The sequence below is a fragment of the Desmodus rotundus genome, chromosome 3 (genome assembly GCF_022682495.2).
Source record: "Desmodus rotundus isolate HL8 chromosome 3, HLdesRot8A.1, whole genome shotgun sequence".
NCBI lineage: Eukaryota > Metazoa > Chordata > Mammalia > Chiroptera > Phyllostomidae > Desmodus > Desmodus rotundus.
In genome coordinates this window covers 147,334,640-147,355,150 of record NC_071389.1, presented here as the reverse complement: position 1 = coordinate 147,355,150, position 20,511 = coordinate 147,334,640, and the positions used below count along the sequence as shown (strand labels likewise).

At 56.7% G+C, this 20,511-nt stretch overlaps 1 protein-coding gene across 3 annotated transcripts; it reads right to left on the bottom strand.

Annotated features, from left to right (window-relative positions):
* Positions 1–2,832: 2,832 nt before the first annotated feature.
* Positions 2,833–19,260, bottom strand: AGAP2 (ArfGAP with GTPase domain, ankyrin repeat and PH domain 2). Of its 3 annotated transcripts, XM_053921246.2 has the most exons (19): positions 14,234–16,064; positions 12,469–12,527; positions 11,779–11,866; positions 11,497–11,582; positions 11,213–11,360; positions 10,076–10,210; positions 9,641–9,750; positions 9,056–9,214; positions 8,812–8,898; positions 8,621–8,725; positions 8,064–8,226; positions 7,755–7,874; positions 6,863–6,991; positions 5,882–5,941; positions 5,503–5,651; positions 5,304–5,394; positions 4,965–5,187; positions 4,596–4,851; positions 2,833–4,418 (listed from the first exon to the last, which is right to left on the bottom strand). In XM_053921246.2, exons 1-19 carry the CDS (start codon positions 15,387–15,389, stop codon positions 4,176–4,178), a joined length of 3,567 nt encoding a protein of 1,188 aa, XP_053777221.1. In that variant the 5' UTR covers positions 15,390–16,064; the 3' UTR covers positions 2,833–4,175. The 3 variants fall into 3 exon arrangements, with proteins under 3 accessions (XP_053777221.1, XP_053777223.1, XP_053777222.1); XM_053921248.2 differs by lacking the exons at positions 5,882–5,941; positions 14,234–16,064 and adding an exon at positions 18,997–19,260; XM_053921247.2 differs by lacking the exon at positions 5,882–5,941 and having other exon boundaries at positions 3,941–4,418; positions 14,234–16,063.
* Positions 19,261–20,511: the final 1,251 nt, after the last annotated feature.

Below are 20,511 nucleotides of genomic sequence, written 5' to 3'. Positions count from 1 at the left end.
AGGACTGGAACACCTACAGTCCTGTCATCCCTCCTTTTCCTCCTCTGTCCATTTCTGTTCCTTCTCTTCTCCCTTTTATATCCTGAAAGCCAAAATGCACAGCACAACGTTAGCTCACCACGGCCCCCCCTCCACTGAGCTCTCTCCCTGCAGCATGCTACAGGTCCCCACCTGGCCACACCACTCAACATCTCCCAGAAAAGGCCTCTACCTTTGGCCGTGCCCACAGAGAGGGCTGCTGCCCCCCATACACGCTAGCTTCCTAGTATGCCAAGGGCAAGTGGGCCTGGGGGGGGGGGTGTCTCCATCTCTTCCTCATTGCCAAATGCAGATGTGGATTCCCCCAGCCCCTCCTTTCTGATCTTTCTCCCTATCTCTGAGTGATAGCCTTCCTGCTGGAGACTCTCTGCTAACTCAAGGTAAGAAAACAGCTCGAGGGCATGGCACCCCCAGGCCTGCAGTGGTGGACAGCCAGCTTCATTGTTGAAGGGGGTTGTGTGGCACTGACCCTCTTCTTGCTGACTATGTACTTTTTGTGCATGTTACGCTTAAGTTGTTTTATTTAGAAATGTAATGGGTAGATGTATAAAACCCTGTGTACCCAGATCTGCTTATATATCTTGAAGAGAGGGATGCTTCACCTGTGCAAGATCTGAGGCATGGTGTCACGGGCAGCTGTAGTCAGAATTTTGGGTTCAAATCCTCAGCCCTCTTACAAGCAGTGGAGCCTTAAACAAGATATTTAATTTTTCAAGTGCTGTTTCCTCCTGGGTAAATTATGGGTAATTACGCTGACCTCATAGGCTGGTTGGAGAATCGAGTGAGATTGTATGTGTCCTGCTGTTAGCCCAGTCCCTGGCCCGCAGGAAGTGCAGAGGCGTTCTGAGGAGACTTAGGTGGTACTTGGAAGCAAGAAGCTCAGACAGAATCCCAAAAGTAGATCAGAAGTCACAACAGAATCTTATAGAATGGGAGGGTAGGGAGAAGCTGGAACAGGAGGGATATCTTCAATTCGGATGGAGTCCTAACAGAAAACAGAGTTCTGGAATCCTCACCATATTTAATCATGTGTGCAGTACTTCTAATAAAAAGTTCATTTTCACTTTCCTTTGGCTTTTGGTGAAAATCCCATGGAGGAGGGTGGTCTGCCCCAGATGTGCTGGGGCAAACAAAAGGAGGGGAGCAGGGTGTGTGGCAGATGGCAGCCAGGTGGAATGGGGAGGGGGAGGGTAGATAATAGTGGGAATCTAGGTAAGGACACCCAAGGCAAGCTGGGAAGGCAACAGTTCTCCTTCAGCCCCTCGGGGTGACCACTTCTAGAGCCCTATCCTGCCACCACCTGGAGGGCTTGATGTTTTGTTACCCGTCCACTACTGTGCTTTACATCTCCAACCAGGCCAAAGATGCAGCCCATGAAAAGAGAATCCTGTGGATTACTCATTGTTGGGATTTGCTATGGGGGTTGCTGATACCCTGCCTTTCACTGGCCTGTGGTTCCCTGTGCTAATTCCATTCTCTCCAGGATCACTGTCTCCTCCCCATACTCTCTCAGTCTTTTTGGGAAGAGAATAAGCTTTGGCTATCAAGAAGGAAAGGAGGTGAAGTGGGGGAATCCAGGGTCTCCGAGCTGCAAGGGGGAATGGCCAGGTCTTCTAGTTAAGTCTTCTTTGCCACTGCCCCTCTTCTTCTCCCTTTGCCTTCCCAGACCACACACCTACATCTGCATCTGTTGCTGCACTGCACCCCTGAATCCACCTTTTCTTCTATCAGGCTGCTCTGCTGGTTTGTGCCTCAGCCTGGGATCCTGCAGAAACAGGGCCTCCATGTGAATGAGAGCTGGGCCCATTGCTGCAACCATATCCAGTTTGGTGACTCACCTGCAGCTGAATGTCCATTGGGGGGCTGAGGGCTGGCACCCACTCTACTAAAGACAATGGACCATTGACTGGTGGACAACAACATGTGGGCAGCTGTGCTCATCATGCCCTGGCCACTACCCAGCACCACCCCACCCAGTCCTCTCCCAGGGCAAATGCTTTTGGCTGCACCTGAGGAATGAACAGCAGGACTGGCTACGGCTGAAGCAGGAGGTGCTGCAGCTGTTGGAGGCAGCACTGGCCCCAGGATGCTGTTGCCTCAGTGGCCCTGTGGATGACATGGAAGTGGGCCAATATCTGCATTGGCTGGGCATGGAGTTCTTGGCCATCAAGGACCTCTGAGGCCAGGAGATCTTACACCTCTTCCCTCTTGGCCAAGAAAAGCACCCCTACTGTAATAAGCTCTACCACTGGTGCCAAATCAGGGGCTCAAGGTGAGCAGGGCTAACCTGGGGCAGTCTTCCAGGGGCTGGCCCTGGAGCCCTTTACCAGGTGCCCAGCAGATACCACCCAGGTAACCTGCCCAAGGCAACTTGGCTGAAGTGGAGGGCCTGTTTCAAAATCAGATCTGACTCCAAAGTTCCTGCTCTTAAACCAAACTATCCCATCTTCTCACTTCTCCAAGCAGCCCCTCTCCCTGTCCTCTCTAAACTTCACACCCTAACTCCTCCCCAGAAATGGGGTCATCTTGGGAGTCAGTGATTCTCTGCTCCCTGGAGCCCTGCTGTTACTCTCTGACGTGCCTGTCTCCTCCTACCACGTGCACCCAAAACTGCTGTACACGGTGGCATATCTGACCTACCATCTCAGTGCTCTTGGACACCCTGAATACCCTGCCAGCAGCCACAGCAGGACACACACTCTGGGGGTGGCCCTTTCCCACTTCCAGTTCCCCACCTTGACCGAGGCCATTCCCTGACCTACCTCTTCAAGAACAGATCAGCAACGCACCCCCTAGACAAAATCACTTCCTCTTTAATTGCTGTTAAAGAAGATTCACACCACCTGTCTTGGAGGAGATGGGGACATTCCCCCCTGCCCCCTCCCCTCTCCAATTACCTGGTCCTTTACAAAATATTTTAGCCAGAAAAAAAAAAAGACCGGAAACCACTGACACAGACGACCCAAAGGCTGGGTTGATTGAGGGAGGCAGGGCTGGGCCAGGTGAGCCCACTCCACCACCCCCTTTCTGGGGGTAGGGCAGGGGGCCTGGAAACCCTCCCAGCCACCTCCCGTCTTCTTACCCTGGCTGGAAGGGATCATGGGGTTGAGGGATTGGTCTGGAGCTTCTCCAGTGGGAGGGAGGGGCTGGATAGGAAAACTAGTAGGGGAGGGGTCCCATTGTAGGGGTGCCCCCTACCCCAGATCACCACGGGCGCTGCACAGTCACAGTTACGCAGTCACAGTCACAGACACAACCCAAGAGCACCCCCACCCCTCCCCACCCTCTTCCCACCCTTGGCTTCCCCTACCCTGAAACACCCTCCCCAAGCCCCTGCCCGCCCCTGCCCCATTGTTGGGGAACAAAGCAATAAATTACAAGGCCCCTCCCCAGTCCCCTTAGTTGGCTCCTACTCCATCCCTTCTCCCTCCTAAGATAGTAGTGAGGAGGGACCCAGGCTCTTGGCTCCCCCAGCCCTTTAGCTTCCATCCATGGGTGGGTTTAGGGGGACATCTTGATATCCACTCCTCATGGTCCCTTTCACAGAAAGGGTTGGGGACCCCCCTACCCCTCTTGGGCAGCAGGGGTCCTGCCCCTCGCTGCCCTTCCCCCTTCATTGGGCAGTGAGATTAGCATGGAAGGGTGGGGTCCCCTTATTGGCCCCAAGTCCCGGGGCTAGCCAGCCCACGTATTAAGCCCTCCCTCTGGCTTGGCGTCGCCCCCAGGAGCCAGCCTGGGTAGGTGCTCCTGCCGAACGATTGTCAAGGACAGGCAGGAGTGAATATCCCCCCTCCCCCGCCCCGCCCTTAGGGGGCGCGAGTGGGCATAGTTGACCCAGGAACAGATAAGCGCGGGGTCCCCTTCTTCAAACACCATGTGGCTAGACCCAGAGCAATCCCAGTGTGAAAACAGTGGCGAGGGGGCGTAGTGAGCTGGGGTCTCCATGCCTTGTTGGGGAGAGGGTGGTGAGTTTGTGTCTCCTGGGAGGCGTGGGGGCTGTGCCCTCGTGGGGGGAAGAAGTGCTCTCAGGGGGTGGAGTGCGGATTGGAGGTGAGTGGGTGCATCTGTCCAGCGGTCCACCTGGTGCGGTCGTGCCCGGCCCGTGAAGGAGTGGGGGCGTGTCTCCCGGTGGGCAACTATACCAGCGCGACTGGGGCGTCGGCGCGGCCCATGCTGGCAGCGCTGCTCCGGCGGCGGGGGCTGGGCGTGGCGGTAATGCTGGGAGTGGTGGCCGCGCTGGGGGTGGTGGCTGTGCTGCCGCCCTCTCCCGGGCAGCCGTGCTGGAGAAGGATGTCGGCGCACAGCTGGCTTCCAGCCTGGCGGGCGTAGAACAGCGCAGTGCGGCCCTGCGAGTCCCGCGCGGCCACGTCGGCTCCGTACTGTAGGGTGGAAGCGACCGCGTTACTGCGCAGCCCCCGGGAGGCCACGTGCATGCCACTCCCCAGGATTTCCAGGCTCACTTCCAGGGTCCCTTTGAGAATGCCAGGCTCCCCCTGCCTGGTCGTTTCCCAGATAGAGCCCTCAAAAGCCCCTTTACCCACTCCCCTCTCACGTACCCACAGCAGCAGCTGCGTGATGACAACATGGGCGAGCTCGGCTGCCAGGTGAAGTGGAGAACGAAGCTGCGGGTCCTCTACGCTGGTATCGAGCGGGCCGTGTCGCGCATGGGCCAGAAGCAGGAGAACGGCGGCCACGTCCTGGGCCTGCACCGCAGCCCACAGTTGGCGGCCCAGCGGCTCCTCCGGAGTGCCCAGCGGCGCCAAGAACAGCAGCTGCTCGTACTTGGCTCGAATCCATGACTCACGCTCCTCCCTGCAAGACCAGGGATCAATGGGAAGGGCTCTCGGGACCCCTACTAAGGATATCAACTCTGGAGACCCTCTCGGGAGCCCTTCCCCCACACCAAACTGTTCCCTCACACATACCTCGAAGAGTCCCGCGTGGGTTTGGCTCGGCCCCGCGTGTCGCTCTCCCACACACGGTTGGCCATGTCGTTGCCAATGGCCGTCAGCACCAGGGTCAGCTCCCGGGGCCAGTCGTCCAAGTCCAGGGAGCGAACTCGGGACAGGTGCGTTCCCAGGTTCCGGTGAATGCCAGAACACTCGATGCAAATGAGCGCGCCCAGGTTCAAGCTGGCCCACGTGGGGTCTGGGGAAGGAGTGAGAGGTCAGCTCCTCGCAGAGCAAGGATGGGCGCCCCGGAATTCGCCAACCCCAGAGAACCACACTCCCTCCCGGGCCCCTCTACTGCCCCCTTGCGCTCACTGGGGGCCCCGCAGTCCACGCAGATAGAGTTCCCCTTGGCGTTCCGGATCGCCTGGATAGCCACCGCCTCGCTTTGGCTGTCTGTGCGTAGCTGCAGAAAGAGCTGGGGTTATTATTGACTCTCCCTGGGAGCCCTTCTCCGACCCCTCAGACACACCTCTGCTTCCCACCACCCCTGAACCCCTGTCACCCTCATTACCTTGACCTTGCTGCTCTCACAGCATTGCAGACTGGCTAGGATCTGACTTTCGATTGCCTGGACCCAGGCATCCCGCTCCTCAAAACTGGCTGCCTCAAAGTGCCACGTCTGACCAGTGCTGGACACGATCAAGAACTCGAAGTTTTCCTCTGGGTGGGGGGATGGGATGGGGTCTTGAGGGACAGAGTTCAAACAGGGAGTGCCTTCCCCAAACCTTCCTCCCTGATGTCCATCCCAAGCCCCTGGGAGTGGGGCAGAGGGGCTGGGGAAGCAGAGGGTGGGGGAGAGCAGGAAGCCCGAGCACATGCAGGGGAAGGCAGGGGCACCCCCATCCCTCTGCACCCCAGCTGAGCGCCCCTCCCAGCTCCCCGCTTGTTACCTGCTTTATAAATATTTCTTAAACTACCAAAGGATTTTAGTTTCCACATTTTGCGCTTGGCTGGTTTCCCGAAGCGAAGGAGATAGAGATAGAGTAGAGAGCAGAACGGAGAAAGAGACCAAGAAAGAAGGAGAAAAAGAGGCAGAGAGAGAGATGGAAAGAGAGTGACAGGGTGCCAGAGACAAAGCAGGACAGACAGATGGGGAGAGAAAGCAGAACTAAAGTCAGTGGCCCCGGAGCAGAGTAGAGCGGAAGCCAAGAGCCATGAGAGCAGGCAGATCTGGAACCTGGGTCTGAGCACCCGGCAGAGAGCAGGGGCAGTGGGGGCCGGTTATCATGGCCAGTGAGGAGCTGGGCCTCTAGGGAGGGAAGGGATGGTCAGGGTCTGAGTAATCATGGGGAAAGGGTCCAGAGGGTGGGTCACAGGCCTGGGATGAGGGGCCTGCAGTTCAGAAGTCTTGAGGGCCTGGGGGCTTCACTGGGTTCAGGAATGGGTATCACTGTGGTCAAGAGCTGCCAGGGGAGCTTGGCGATCATAGGAAGTTACTGGGAACAGGGGCTGGGTGGCCACAGGGTCCAGGAGCTGAGGAGTCAATGGGGGGACACTGTGGTCAGGGACTGAGTTCCTAGGGGACCATGGGAGCTTCTGGGTGCTGGAGCTGGGGTGGCAGGCAGAGCTGAGGGCAGGAACAGACACTAGAGGGTCATTAGGAGAGTGAGCAGGAGCTATAGACTTACGGAGGTCATTGAACACGGGGGGTGGGGGGGAATGCTGGGACGAAAGGCATTGACCGGGCAATGGGAGGAAGGCCAAGGGCTGAGGGTATCTGTCCATTTTTTCACTAAATTATGTGCAAAGTGGTACTGATAGTCAAGCACTCAGCTCAGGCACCTTTCCTTCTCCTGCAGGACCTAGGCCAGGGATCTGGAGTCGGGGGTGAGGGTCCAGAGTGGGGGTGCAACTGCCCACCAGGGCCTCACCTTCAGCCTGCCCAGCCGAGCCTTCAGTCTTAGATGGTGTTGTCAGTTTTTTCCTCCTCTGCTTCTTCACCATGGGGGAAGGGGGGGGCTCCCGACTCAGGGGGCTCAGGTCTCCAGATGGCGTGCAGTCTTAGGAAGAGGGACACAGCTGCCTCAGCTGCTTTCATAGATTTCCTGATTTCACGTAGCCTGTCTCCTCCCCTGAACTAGCTTTGGCATTTTAGTGCCCCCCTTCTCAGTTGGCCCTCTCCAGGAGGTCCCCCTGGATTACTCCTGAGGAGGTGGGCGGATGAGTGGCTAAGAGTCAGACCTGTACTCAGATCCTGGCTTTGCCACTTACTAGCCTTGAGACCTTAAGCAAGTCACTTAATCTTCTGAGCCTCAGTTTCTTCATCCCCAAAATGGGGATAATAATCTTGACCAGACAAGGTTGTTGTGAGGATTACTTGTTACAATGTTACTTGCTATTTTAAATAAATAAAGGAATATATATATATATATCTCCAAACTCTCCAAACAACGAATGCTGACTGTGAGCTGGACAAGATTCTCAGTTTGTTTAAGCCTTAAAGCAGCCCTCTCAGGTATCTCCATTTATATAAACTGTTATCTCCATTTTATAAACGAGGAAACCGAGGCATGGAGATGTCGAGTAACTTGCCCGAGGGGCAAGCCAGGATTCAAGTTCAGGCAGTTGAGTTCTGGAACTGACTTGTTTTAAACATTATGGTAAACACGGCAACGCTGGCTTGGCACCTGGCACCCAGTAGATGTCCGACGTGCCCACTCAGGCACGGGCTTCCAGCCTCCCTGCTTCCACTCCAGTGTCACTTCCCACCCGCATCCCCCTTGGCTTTGAAAGACAATGGATGGAGGATGGGTCCTCACTGACCGGTGCTGAGGGCTCTGGCCAAATTCCGGTCTGGCTTCAGCAGGTGCTTGGATGTCTGGTCTGGCGGGGGCTGCAAGGAACTGGGGCTGGGGCTGGGGCTGGGGGTGGGAGTAGTAGCTTCTGTTGGAAGAAGAGAAAGATACAAACCTCAGTGAGCCACTCAGTCTCTGGGTCCATGCCTTGGTGGTACTTCTTCATCACCCACTTTCTCACTTACCCAGTTCCCGCCTCTACTTCCCTACTACACCTCCTCTCCCCCTGGCCCCAGCCCAGCCCCTCTCCTGCCCCTTTGTCAGGAGCCCCACTCACCAGGGCCTTCACCCATCTGGACGGTGCTCATGTCCTTGACCAGCCCGTTGATGCTGGCTGAGGGGCCAAAAGCAGAGATGGCCCGTGGGGGCCGCTTGCCGGGGACTTTGACCGTTGTTCGTAGCAAGTCCATCTCCTTGCCGTGGGTGCTGTGAATATAGTCCTGGAGGAGCACAGGGGTTGAGGGTGTAGGGAAGGTTGGGGTCCTTGATGGTGCTGGGAAGCAACCCATAGTAGGGAATAGAGAGGGACTGAAGAGGGAGTTCCGGGAACTGACTGTGTGGGGATGAGCTTCTAGGGGATTCCCTGAACGGCAGGTGGAAGTCCTTTCTCCACGCTCTCCCACTAAACTGCAAGTTCCTGGGGAGATGTGGTTACCTTTTCATCCCCAGCGTGGTCACATCAGAGGTGCCTAACCTTTAACATGCTTGCTAAACTTAAGAGAAGGGAACGAGCTTCCCAGAAATGATGTTAGTGTTTGTCAGAGGCACAGACTGGCAGAGCTGGAAGGGTGTCTAAGACCAGCCAGTGCAGCCCCACCTGTCTCTGCCACTCACGTTAATGCTGGGGTGGTAAAGTAGGAAACCGTTACTGGACAGGGTCACATATTTCTTCTTCCATTCTTTGTTCAAGGAGTTGCCACTTCGCTTTAGTAGGAAGCTCTGTAGTATGGAAAAAAGACATGGATGAAAAGCCGCTTAAGACCAGCTAGCTACCCCGGCCTGCCCTCAGCTCCTGGACCCCCGACCTGTTTAATGGGGATGGCTCGCCCACTCCCTGTTGTCTCTCCCCGACTGTCCAAGCTCCGCTTCTCAGAGTCACTGCCCCGACGATTCTGGAATGGTTATTGGCATCAGTTAGAGGATGGATGGAGGGGCACACTGATGGAGGTACAGGGAAGACAGATGAAAAAGGGCCCAACAGAGGGGTCTAGGGACCATAGAAGACAGGCAGGTAACGGGACAGGGGACAGGGGTCAGCATAGCCAATACCGCAAAAAGGCTGGTCCTGCGCTTGGCTGCCCGGTGCAGAGACCCTGGGGTGCTTAACCCAGCCACTGCCACTGCCTCGGCTCGGAGCTCGCGGTGACCGACATTGGGTGACGATGGGAGGGAGGAAGAGTAGTCGCTAGTGTGGCCCCCGTTACTAGCCTGGAGAGGTCAAAACAGCTGAGATGCTCCCACCCCACCAAGCTGCAGTTACATCCATTTATGAGGAATCTGAGAAATACTTTTTATGTCATCACCATTTATTTGTATCAGCATTAATAAGAAAACCCCCCACTAGCATTGTCTCAGTGCTACAGATTTTACAAAGTCGACTTCCTAAGTTTTTATGCCATGTAATTTTCCTGACAGCCTTGGGAGGTTTAGGTGACTTGCTCAAGGACATTGCAAACAGTGTTTGAAACCTTTGTCACTTTCCAGTCCAAAGCACTTTCTACAAATGGTGTCACTACCATTTCCACCTCTGCTCCCCCCCCACAACCTCTTTGGGTACTCCGTGCTTGTCCTTGGATGCGCAGTCACTCTCTGACTCTTACTAGTCCCCCTGTGGACCCCGAAACACCAACTCACCTGTCCAGCTACGGGGGTGGAAGCAGCTGAGTGGCTTGGGGAGCTGGGCAGGGACTTGCAGGCAGCCAAAAGCTGTTGCTGTTTGCGCAAGGTCACAACCTTCTGGGCCACTGAAGAGGGGAGGGGAGAGGGGACTGAGCAGGGCAGATACCCAAGAACACCCTTCAGTGCCCAGCTGTGGGAAATCCCCAAGAGATAACACAGGCCCCTACTTTCTTGTCATTGGCCTTCATGCCACATGTAACCTTGCCACCTCCTCCAGCCCAGAAAAACCGTGTGGCTATTAAGCAAAACTTCTGTGACCTCCTTGATCCCTCCTCCCTCCCACACAGGCAGATGACCTATCACTCAGAGAGAGGCCTGGATGCGCAACTTCTAGAAATATCCTAGGCCTCTAACTCTGTTTCCCCCGTGTGCTGGGATCACCACACTCACCCTCCTGGAAGACCCGGTCCACGTTGAGCCCATAGGTGGCACAGGTCTCGTAGTAGCTGCAGCGTTTCATATCTGCACATAGAGCTCTGGCACGAGCATCACCCACGACCCGAGGGGAGGAAGCACTGATCCTGTCTGAGGGGACAGGAAAGAAGCAGGACTAGAACCTCTTCCCCATTTTCCCTGCTTTCCTTTCCCTTGGGCTCCAGTCCCAGGCTGGGCCCACTAGGGACAGGATCTGAGGGAGTGTCTCTCCTGAGACCAGGTGGAATGGAGTATGTAAGGCTTTTCTGAGTGCTGGGCCCAGCTCACATGCCCTACTGCATTACGAGTAGGCTCGGTGCACTCAGTGTGTCTTCAAAAAAATACTCCAGAGTTGAGTGGAGCTCCCTGGCGAGGTCTAAAATGGCTGAGACTCACAAGTGACAATCTCCCTGTCCTGCAAACCCAATGACCCCGGAACGGAGTGGGGGAACACCTGGCACATGAACTAGGAAAAGGATGACTGTCCGTGGGTAACGGGTGGACCTGCTCACTGTGCGGCGGGAAACCTGGAGGCAAGCGACAGGTGGAAGCAGACACCTGCTGGATAGGCACCCAGACAGAAAGCCCTACCAGCTCAACACAGGAGGGTGGTGGAAGAAGCGTTCCCTGGCCCTGGTGGAGAGTCTGGGCACCTCTGATTCACTTCTTTCAGAACCGAAATATTTTCTGCCCTCTGTGTTTCCTCCGTCATTTCATTTGTTTTCTCTTTGTTTTAAATAAGTTCCTTTAAGAGGTGTCAGCCCAACCCAGCAAGAGACCTATGGGAAAGGCTTTCTACACACACGAGGGCCTGAGACTTTGTTTTCCATGGTGGTGGCATCAGGAAATGGCAGTGTAAGAACACAAGGTAGGTGACATCTCAGAGAGGGCAGACTGCTGCTCTAGCTGTCCCTTCCTCCCTGGAGAGTCTCCTTTTCTCCCCTCAGGTCTTGGGAAGTTTGTGTTGGTTTAATGGCTCTCTTATCTGGAGATCAGGCTTCCTCTAGAAGATAACTGGAACCCATGTGGCCATTTCCACACCTTGCCAAGTTCTCCTGTATGTTGGGCAACACCCCAGTAGCTATCAGTAATGCCTTCCCAGCCTCTCCTTACCTTGCGTCCCCACCAGTGCCAGTGCCAGGCCTCCTCGTCCCTCCCCCCGAAGGGAGCTCAGCTGCCCGTGGAGACGGCTCACGGCCTGGAAACTATTCTCATCCTCCAGGCTGAAGACCAAGATCACAGCATCTGCCCAGCCTGAGAACTTGCGGGGGGTGAGGGAGCAAACAGAGAGTCAAACAAGTGGACGACATTCCCAGTTAGACCTGGGGAACCAGGGTCCTCTCCCCTGGCCAGTGCTGACCCCAGCCAGCCTGCCTACCCCACCCCTCACCCCTCACCTTGGCATCAGGTGCCCCAGCTTCCTCTCGGATCAACACTAGATGAGTCTGTCCATCTACCAACATCTCTTTCTTGTGCTGCTCACCTGTCCAGAAGGGTTGGAAGTGGTAGGTCAGAGGTCACAGGTCACCAGACCACCCCATGATTCCTCTACTTTAGCTGTCATGGCCTCATCCCTCCCTCTGGTTTCCATACCTGCCTAGTCATTGGTCACACTGCCCAGTCATTGACCTGGATCCCTGACCCCAATCTTTAGTTTACTATGGCTTCCGAGAACTCACTCTCTGTCTTCTCCAGCACCTGGTATGAACCGGTCAGGAATCGATGGATGAGCGATGACTTCCCACTCCTGGCGTCGCCCAGTACACCCTGAGGACAGGTTGTAGAGCAGAGATTGTGGGACTAAGGGGGGCAGGATGCTTGAGCCTGGAGAACTTAAAGAGCCTGGCAGGGAAATCATCCAAGGAGGGCCTATGGGGCCTGGCCGACAGTCAGCAGAGAGCATTTGGGAGGAGCAGGCCCGGAGTGTGGCAAGAAATAGTCCCAAGCTCAAAGTGATCCATGAGCCGAAGAATGTCAGCAACTCAGTACAATTCGTGTGTGTGCTGTGCTGTTTAGGAAGCATACTAGAAGTGTGTATGGGGGTAGGGAGGCATGTCACAGCCCTAGGCACTGGTTGAAAAGTTTAACCCAATTTTAGGCAGAAGAACATGAAAGGCTATTAAGAGAGATGTTGGAAATGAGGCGAAGCCTGGAAGACAGCCATGGATAAACAGCGAAAAGGAGACTCAAGAAAAAGTTGTGAGGATGTACCAAGCCTCAGGAAGGTGCTATGAAGGTAGAATCTCAGGAGAACTAAAATCTATTCCCAGTTCTCACAGAGAGGGAAAGGAGATAGAGGCAAGAGAGTTGAGAACGCAGAGAATGCAGGAGGCCAGCCTTTCTGCAGACAAGGGGACTGGGTTACCTACCAGGCGCAGTTCAGGAATGGAGCGGCTCAAAGTCCATTCCTGGCTATTAGCCACAGCCTCTGTAACGGGAAAGGAGCCATAAGAGGGGATACTCCAGGCCCAGGACTCCCAACCCTCAGCCATTCCTCCCCCTTCTGCAGCCTTCCTTAGCCCTCAGGACCCTGCCTGGGCTGGGGAGTTGTGTGGAAAGACCAGGTTTGAGAGTGGTCCCCAGTCCTCCCATCCAAGCCAGCTCTCCCCACAGCTGTTGCCGCCGCTCAGTGGTTGCTTAGCAACGGAGTCAGCAGACGAAAATACTTCAGTTGGCATCTCCCTTAAAACACGTCCCCAAACGTAAATCCCTGCCCCAGACCTGGGGACCAGGGCTCTAACAGTGGTGGGTTCTTCTTTCTGGAAGGAGAATATAAGAGGGTCTCCTACCCAAAGGCCTGTCTGATCACCAGGAGAGACTCTGGGAGGAGGGGCTGGGACATAGAAGGGAGTGAGTTCCTCAATGCTTATGTCACAGGAGAGAAACTGAGGTGAGGGACATGCTTTCCCTTTTTCAAGGTCGGTGGCCTGAAGGCCTGACTCCTCTCCACAGCCCAAGGCATGGTGCTTGGATTTTCTATGCCTCCTTCTCCCATAACCCTCTCCACAAACATCCCCCAAAAGAACTGTGGGGAAGGGCTGCAGTCTCTGGCGAAGAGAAGCCACAGGCCTGGGGGAGTGGGAGGAGGATGGATGCTCCTTCCGCCCGCCGCCGCCGGTCCAGCCCCCGCGCCTGACACCGGCCGGACGTTCCCGGGGTGCTGCAGCTGCGGCGGGAACTCTGGGATCCGGAGCCATCTGCTCCCACCCGCTCCAGAGCCAAACCCCGGGGCCGCCCCCGCTCCCGGACCTGCCTCCCCTCCGGGAGTGTGAGCCGAACCATGAGTCCTTCGCCTCTCTTCCAAGGGAAAAAAGAGAAATCAAGACACCCCCCCTGCCTGAAAGAAACGGGCGTACCCCCCTACGGGCACCTTTTCCGTACCCCCTCCCAAGTCTCCAGGGGTAAGAATTGCCTTTGCAGCAGCTCCGCCCCCTCGAGCCACTCCCGGTCAGCCCCCTGGGGGAGTTCAGTTAGGCTCTGGGGGCTGGGTGGGCAGTGGGGAGAGTGAGGCTTCCTATCCACCACCTCTCACTTCACAGTCAAGTGTTCAGCTCGATCCAGTCCCCACGCACTCCCTCACTGCCCAATCCGCCTTTGCTGCATGGAAAGAAAAAGAGACCCGTCTCGCTGCCTACTGGCCGCCTCTCAGCCCAGGGGAAGAAGACCTGTCCCTGGTGAGGAGCTACCTGCAAGGTCACTGTCATGCCACCTGCCCCAAGTGCTCAGGAGAAACTGAAGCTTCCTAATCCCCTTCCCCTTCAGTGTCCCTCTGGGCAAGGCATGGTCCTGTTTCTATGCTCCCAGGTTCCATCTGAGGCTGAAAGTGGGATCTGGGGCTTCTGTGGGAGCAATTTCCAACAGTCACTCTGACCAAGGGCATGATTTTCCCAGAAAGCTCTGAGGCTTTCTGAGTCCCTCTGAAATCAAGTCATTTCTCATGTCGCACAATGTAGCTACCCACCCGTCAGAACCTCTTATTCTTTACCCCAGGCTTTGGCAGAGAAGTCAGTCTGGTTCCTCTGCCCACCCAAGGGAGAAGCTTCCCTAGTTCAGTGCTGCATGTGGCTCCCCCAGCCCAAGCTGAGCATTCCAGACGCCCTCCCCTCCCGGTTCTCAGACCCTGGTCCTACTCACTAGGGGAGGTGCGGAGCTCTGTGCCCAGCAGCTCCCTGGACCCGCTGCCAGAAGACAGGCCTGGGGGTCCAGGAGGGGGCCCGGAACCAGGAGGCCCCCCTGTGCTCTTGGTGAAGATGCCGCTGATAAACTTGAGCATCTTGCGATCCCGAGTGGATGCTCGGCCCCCCTCCCGGCCCCGTTTCAGCCCCGGAGCTGGGGGCTCCAGAGTGATTGGAGGCACAGGCCCAGTTGGCTGCGCGGAGGCGGCGGTGACAAGAGTGGCTGGAGCCGGGGTTGCTGGGATGGTTAGTGGAGGAGGAGAGCCGGCAGGTGGTCCCGGGTGCAAGTCACTGTTGTCCAAGGTCTTACTCTTGCCTTTCCGAGGGGACAGCTTCCCTCGGGCTCCAGGCCCAGCCCCGACCCCACCAGAGGTCGTGGCTGCAGCTCCCCCTGCCCCGGCAGCGGCAGCAGCTCCAGTCCCAGCGCTGCTCTTTGACCCCTTGACCTTAGGCTTGCCCTCGCTTTCGGGCCAAGACAGGCGGCTACCGGCGCCCTTGCCCCCGCCGGCTTTGGCGCCACTCGTGGTCACCGTCTTGCAAGGCTTGGGAGCCGGTGGAGGAGGCGCCACCTTAAGCCTCCGGGTGCCAGTGCCCGGGTGCGGCGAGGACGAGCCGGGGACGCCGCCTCCCGCCCGGCCTTCGGGTTCTGGGCCCCCCCAGCTCGGGCTGCTGAGCAGGGGGCGCCGGGAGGAGGTGGGGGCGGCTCCGGGCTTGGGGTCGGGACTCAGCCCTCCGGAAAGCGGGGGCCCTGGAGGGGCGGCCCAGAGGGAAAGGCGGCGGCCGGGAGCTGGGGAGACGGGGCGGGCCGGACTGGCGGGAGCCGGGGACAGGGCGGGGGTCTCGGCGCCCTCGGCGCCCCCGGCGCCCGCGCTGCTTGTGCTGATCCACAGCGCATCCTGCCGGTGGAAGAGACGCTCGTGCCGCTTCTTGCCCGGCTCCTCCGCGCCTCGGGGGCTGCCAGGATCCCCGGTCTCCGCACCTCTGGTCCCGGGGGCGCCTGCTGCGGCCGCAGACGGGGAAGGCGGCGGCGGAGGCACCGACTCGAGCTTGACCAGGGTCAGCGAGATGAGGTAGGTCGTTGTCCGGCGCTGAAGCGCGCCCGCGCCCCGGCTCATGGGGCCCCGAGACCCCCGAGCTGGGGAGGGGAGAGGAGTCCCCGGGACTGCCTCAGGGGGGCCCGGCCATGGGGCCGCCCTGCTCGCTGCCCCCAGACCCCGGACCCCGCTGAGCCCCCGGCCCGGCTCCGCTGTCGCCGCCGCCTCCGCCGCCTCCGCTTGCGCCCCCCGCCCATCACACGGGGCGCCCCCTCCCCATGCTCCCCGCCCTGCGCCCCCACCCCGTCGGAGCCCCGGGACCTTGGTGCTGCTCCAGGGAGGCGCGCCGGACCGTGCACCCCGGCCTGGTTGGGGGCGCTGGGCTGAGCGGGGGAGGGCGGGGAAGACGGCAGTGGGGGCAAGCAGGGGACAGGGAGGGAAAGGGGGCAGAGCAGGGGGACCTGAGGCTGCGGGAGAAGGGGAGCCGGTGCGGGGGCGGCAGAGGCGGGGAATGGGGACTAAAGGGACGGAGGCCGCGGGTGCGGGCTGGAGAGGGGGTCTTGAGGAGGGTGGGAAGCCAATGGGGCTGGTCGTGCAGGGGATTCGCAGGGGCAAGGGGAGGATGCTGGGGATGGAGATCCAGGCGCCGGCGGGGGAGGAAGGAGGGAAGCCGGAGGGGGTGGGAACCCACGGGTATAGGGTCTGGGAGGGGAGGGGCGTGAGATCCGGGCGAAGGGTCCGGGGGGGCTCGCCGGGGCTCGGCTGGGTCCGGATGCGCGCTGTGTCCGGGCGCTCCCCTCACATTGGGGAGGAGGCAGCCCCCCCCATCATCCCCCCCACCTTCTCTCCACCAGCTCTGCTGTCTGCGAAGGCGGCGCAAAATCCAGGACTGGATTTCCCACCCAAACCCTGGGCTGGATTTCCGGGAACTTGGACTCACCCACTCCGACAATCTAGCCCCCTCCCCTAGCACAGCAGTTAGGGAGCGCGACTGTTGGGTGTGGCATTTAAGGACTTGGGTAGAAATCAGTCTACGGGTGAACAGTCCGCCGCGCAAACGGAGCGAATTCGGGGGCACTGCCGATTCTGCAGAAACTGAAGTTGGAAAGTGGAGAACCCTGAAATCCCTTTCCCAGGACCTTGCTTGTCTCCCCCAGGTTCTTGCATGTGTTCCTTTCCCCACAAGCCGGCCCCCTCGCCCACCTCCACCCCCTCTCACGCAATACATCGATGGGGACACGCTTTGAACTGAACTGTCCCAAAGTGAACTTGAATAGTGTTCCCTGGAGATGAAGACAAACATGGAACTTCACAGAGTAGGAAGGAGGGGGCTGCCTCATGCAGAGACACATGTGGGGGCTCGGAGGGGCCCAGGCTGGAAAGTAAATCAAAGGCTCCGGCTCGAAGTGGAAGGAGAAGGAATATATCTACAGATTGACACCCCCCATACCAAAAAGCACGGTCTCCATAGCAACCGTAGCTCCAAGAGTGCCTCAGGAACAGCGGGGATAAGCAGAGAGGAGGGATCGATGTTTATGGTGGTGTGTGTGTGGGGGGGGGTCTGCCATGGAACCTGGGGGTCATGGAAGCCCCACCCTCACATCTGGTTATCCACAGGTGGGGTATTTGGCGCCCCCGAATATAAGGAGCCCTTCAGCTGAGACAGCGGGAGCCAGCTTCTTTTGGGTTCCTATTCAGTCTCCTGAGGTTTTCGGGGTGGGGCTCTTTTAGAAGGTTAAAGAGGAAAACGTCTGCTCTGTATCTTCCACCCCTCTAGGGACCCTGGAGTTCAAGGCTCACTGTCCTCAAGCCCGGAAATAAGGATTAAGGGTTTAGGCCACTGGGGAACAGAGACCAAGACCCAGCAGGGGTGGGACGGGAGTCTGGAGAGGTCTCCCCGCACCCCTGGACTCGGGGAGTCTCAGCGTTCCCCTAATTTGGCGTCCCATCCTCCTGACGCAGCCGAGACTATAATAGTGCAGCCGTGGGCGGCTCTTGAAGGCAGGAGCCGGCGGCGCACTTGCTCGGGCCTGGTAGGGATTGTGGGTGGGGGGCGTACCAAGACGCTGGATGCCCTTTGTTTTCCCCAAGACCTGTACCCAGTCCCTCCGCGGGCCTGTCCCAAGGTCAGCGGCTTCTTGCCCGGTGCCCCACCCCATTGTGCCCCTGCAGCGCCAGGATGACAACCCTCCCCAAGATAGAAGTCTCTTTAGCAGTCTTTTCTAAAAGAGTGATGGAAATTTTGATTCTGGCTTAATTTTTCTTCCTTCCCACTGGTAGCCTCAGTTTTCCTTTACATTCAAAGGGAACAGCACCCTGACTCTCAGAGAAGAGTGAAACAAATCACTCATGAAGAGTGGAGTCTTCTCAGAGATTTCTGCCTACATCCCTCTTCACCCCCTGCTTCTCCAGAGCTAAGCAGAGCTCCTCTACCTGGCCTAAACATCTACTCCCCCATCTTTTTTTTTCCTACAGGGGTGGGGCTTGGAGTTCCTCCCTTGACAATTAATACTGTGGGGAAGGTGTCAGCTGTCGATCTTGTCAAAAGGTGAAGGACAGGCACCACTAACCACAGAAGGGCAATGGGAAGGGTATCATCACACTGTTCCCTTAGGAACCAGGACCAAACTGTTCCTTCTGCAAGTTTTGCTCTGGTAGCCTTTACCATCAGGGAGACCTGGCAGAAGGTACCCTTGATGGAAAGAATGGCTTCTTGACTGCCTCCATCTGCCACCCCCAAGTAGGCCACTAAGAATGGAGAGGCAGAAAGACACCAGGATATGATGGAGGATGTGTTTCTCCCAGACACCCTTCATGAGCGAAAGAGCCCAATTTTGTTAGTTCTTTGCCACCACAGAGGTAATGAAGGGAGAACAGTCCAGAGAGACCTACAGTTCCATCAGCTCCTAGGTGCTGGCGCCCGGTGGATGGATGAGCTGTTCCTGCCAGGGCCCCACCACAGGACTGAAGGCTAGGGTGGGCAGGAGGATGTGGTGGATGGTGTTGCCATGGCAGCACTTCCTTCCTGTATTGTCATCACTTGCTCTAAAGGCACTAAGGAGGTAGAGCGGAAGGTGCGCTGGGGGAAGACAGGAACAGGAGCACGGGGAACAGAGGGAACTGATGAGTGTCCTGGAGACCTCTCCGTGCTTCAGTTGTGCAGAGCATGCTGTGTGAGTGTTAGTGTGTGCCTGGAAGCCTGAGATTCTCTGTATGGTGATTTTAATGTGTGTACGTATTTATGTGTGTGTTTCTCTCTACAGCTGGAGAACAAGAGGTCACTGATCCCTCATGGGTCCTGGGAATGAACACATTATCCAATCCCAGAACCTTCTGCCCTAGACTGCTTCCTGCCCCGGACTCCCCAGGCAGGGTCCAAATCTACCATGGGTCTGTCACAGCCTGTCTTCCCCGTGCTCACCCACTTCTCCATTTCCAAGAAGGTCAGCTCAGCAGTGACCTGTATTTTGATCCCCGGGGAGAAGAATCAGAGTTGGGGAAAGAGAAAGAATGACACCTCCCGTATCTTTTCCCAACCTTTCCTAAATGTATTCTTCCCCTGAATCCCAGCTCCACCTTGGAAGCTACTAGGCAGTGGCTGATTGAGAAATGATGTATGACCCAGCAAACCCTTCTATGCCCCTGCTGGTCCCCGATACACCCAAGTTGGGAGCTAACCCTGTCTTACCTCGTACGCTGTTCAGTGAGGCTTGGATGCTGTCCCGAAGTTCCGAATCGCCCACCTTTTCTGCCAGTTTCCTGAGGCGGTTTAGAGCCTGCCTGGCTACCTCATGTCGTCTGACTTCTGCTCTCACTGCGGCTACAGCCAGCTGCCTTTGGGCGTGCATGTTACCCAGTCCTGTCTTGCCAGGCTAACAGCAACCTCTGGCAACAAAGCCCATGGCCCTGCAGCCCCCGAACCCCAGGAGGCCCCTTCTGCTGTGCCCCAGAACTCCCCGCCCCTGCCCGCCCTTCCGTCTGTCGGCCTCACTTCCTGACTGGTGAGTTTCAAACCCACAGCCTGGGACAGCACTACCTCCTGCACCAGACACCCCCTCTAGCGTTGGCCCATCAGCTCTGCCAGCCAGCCTCTGCTAAGATTCCCCAGCCAGGTGGAGGTAGAGACCTTAACAAGCATCAAGCCTCCTGGGGCCTCCTGTGGGAGGTGGCTAATTAAAATGGGTGTTGGTGCTGGGACAATGTGGCAAACCAGGTCGCAGTTGCAACTGCAGACCTTGGTGACCTACAGACTTGTGTCCAGTTTCAAACTCTCACAGGAATCCATACACACTTGGCCTGCCACTCTCATGGCCCTGCATTCCAGTTTATAGTTGTAATCACCACCCACTCTACACACATCCAAAGAGCCTGCATACATATATTTTGCAATGTAACCCTTCCTGGGTCACCTATCCCACTGCAACCACCTCCTGATTAAAAGGGCCAAGCAGTTTTGGGGAGGACAGGTAATGGGAGAGGACAGTAATCTATAAGCAGCCCAAACCACCATGCTCCATGTTCAAGTGCTTTCATGATAATTAACTTCTCTATAACACAATAGTTTACAACACACCTTCATATGCATCATCTTTATGACAGACCCAAGGGGTAGGGTTATTTCCCTAGTCTGCAGCAAAGAAAACTGAAGCTCAGAGAGGCCTGTAAAAGGTGCAACAAAGATATGACTCTAGGTCTCCTGATTATAATTCTGATACCCTTTCACTACACCATGTCCCCCTATTCTTAATGCTATTGTTCTGCCCTTGATTTAGGACCTGAAAGAGAAGAGGGTGGATGAGGAATTGAAGGACAGAATGAAAGTTCAGGGAGGATAGGAGGGTGGAAATGGTAGATATTTTGATCTAATTACTTTGTTTCAAGACTCAAACCTTTCTGGCCCTTCCAAATGTCTCTGCTCTCGCTTATCTTTTTGATACTAATTTATGAAAGATAGGGGATTATAACTGTGAATATTTCTGTAGTTGGAGATAAGGGGATTAAGGTTGCGATTACCCACTGGAACCTATAAAACAGTCTGAACAATAACTAACACTGAGTGTTTACTAAGTGTCAGGTACTGTCCCAAGCATTCTACGTATATTAACTCATTCAATCCTCACAACAACCCAAGAGATAGGTGTATTGCTATTTACCCCCATTTTACAGATGAGGAAGCAGGTACAAAAAGCATAATTAACTGGCA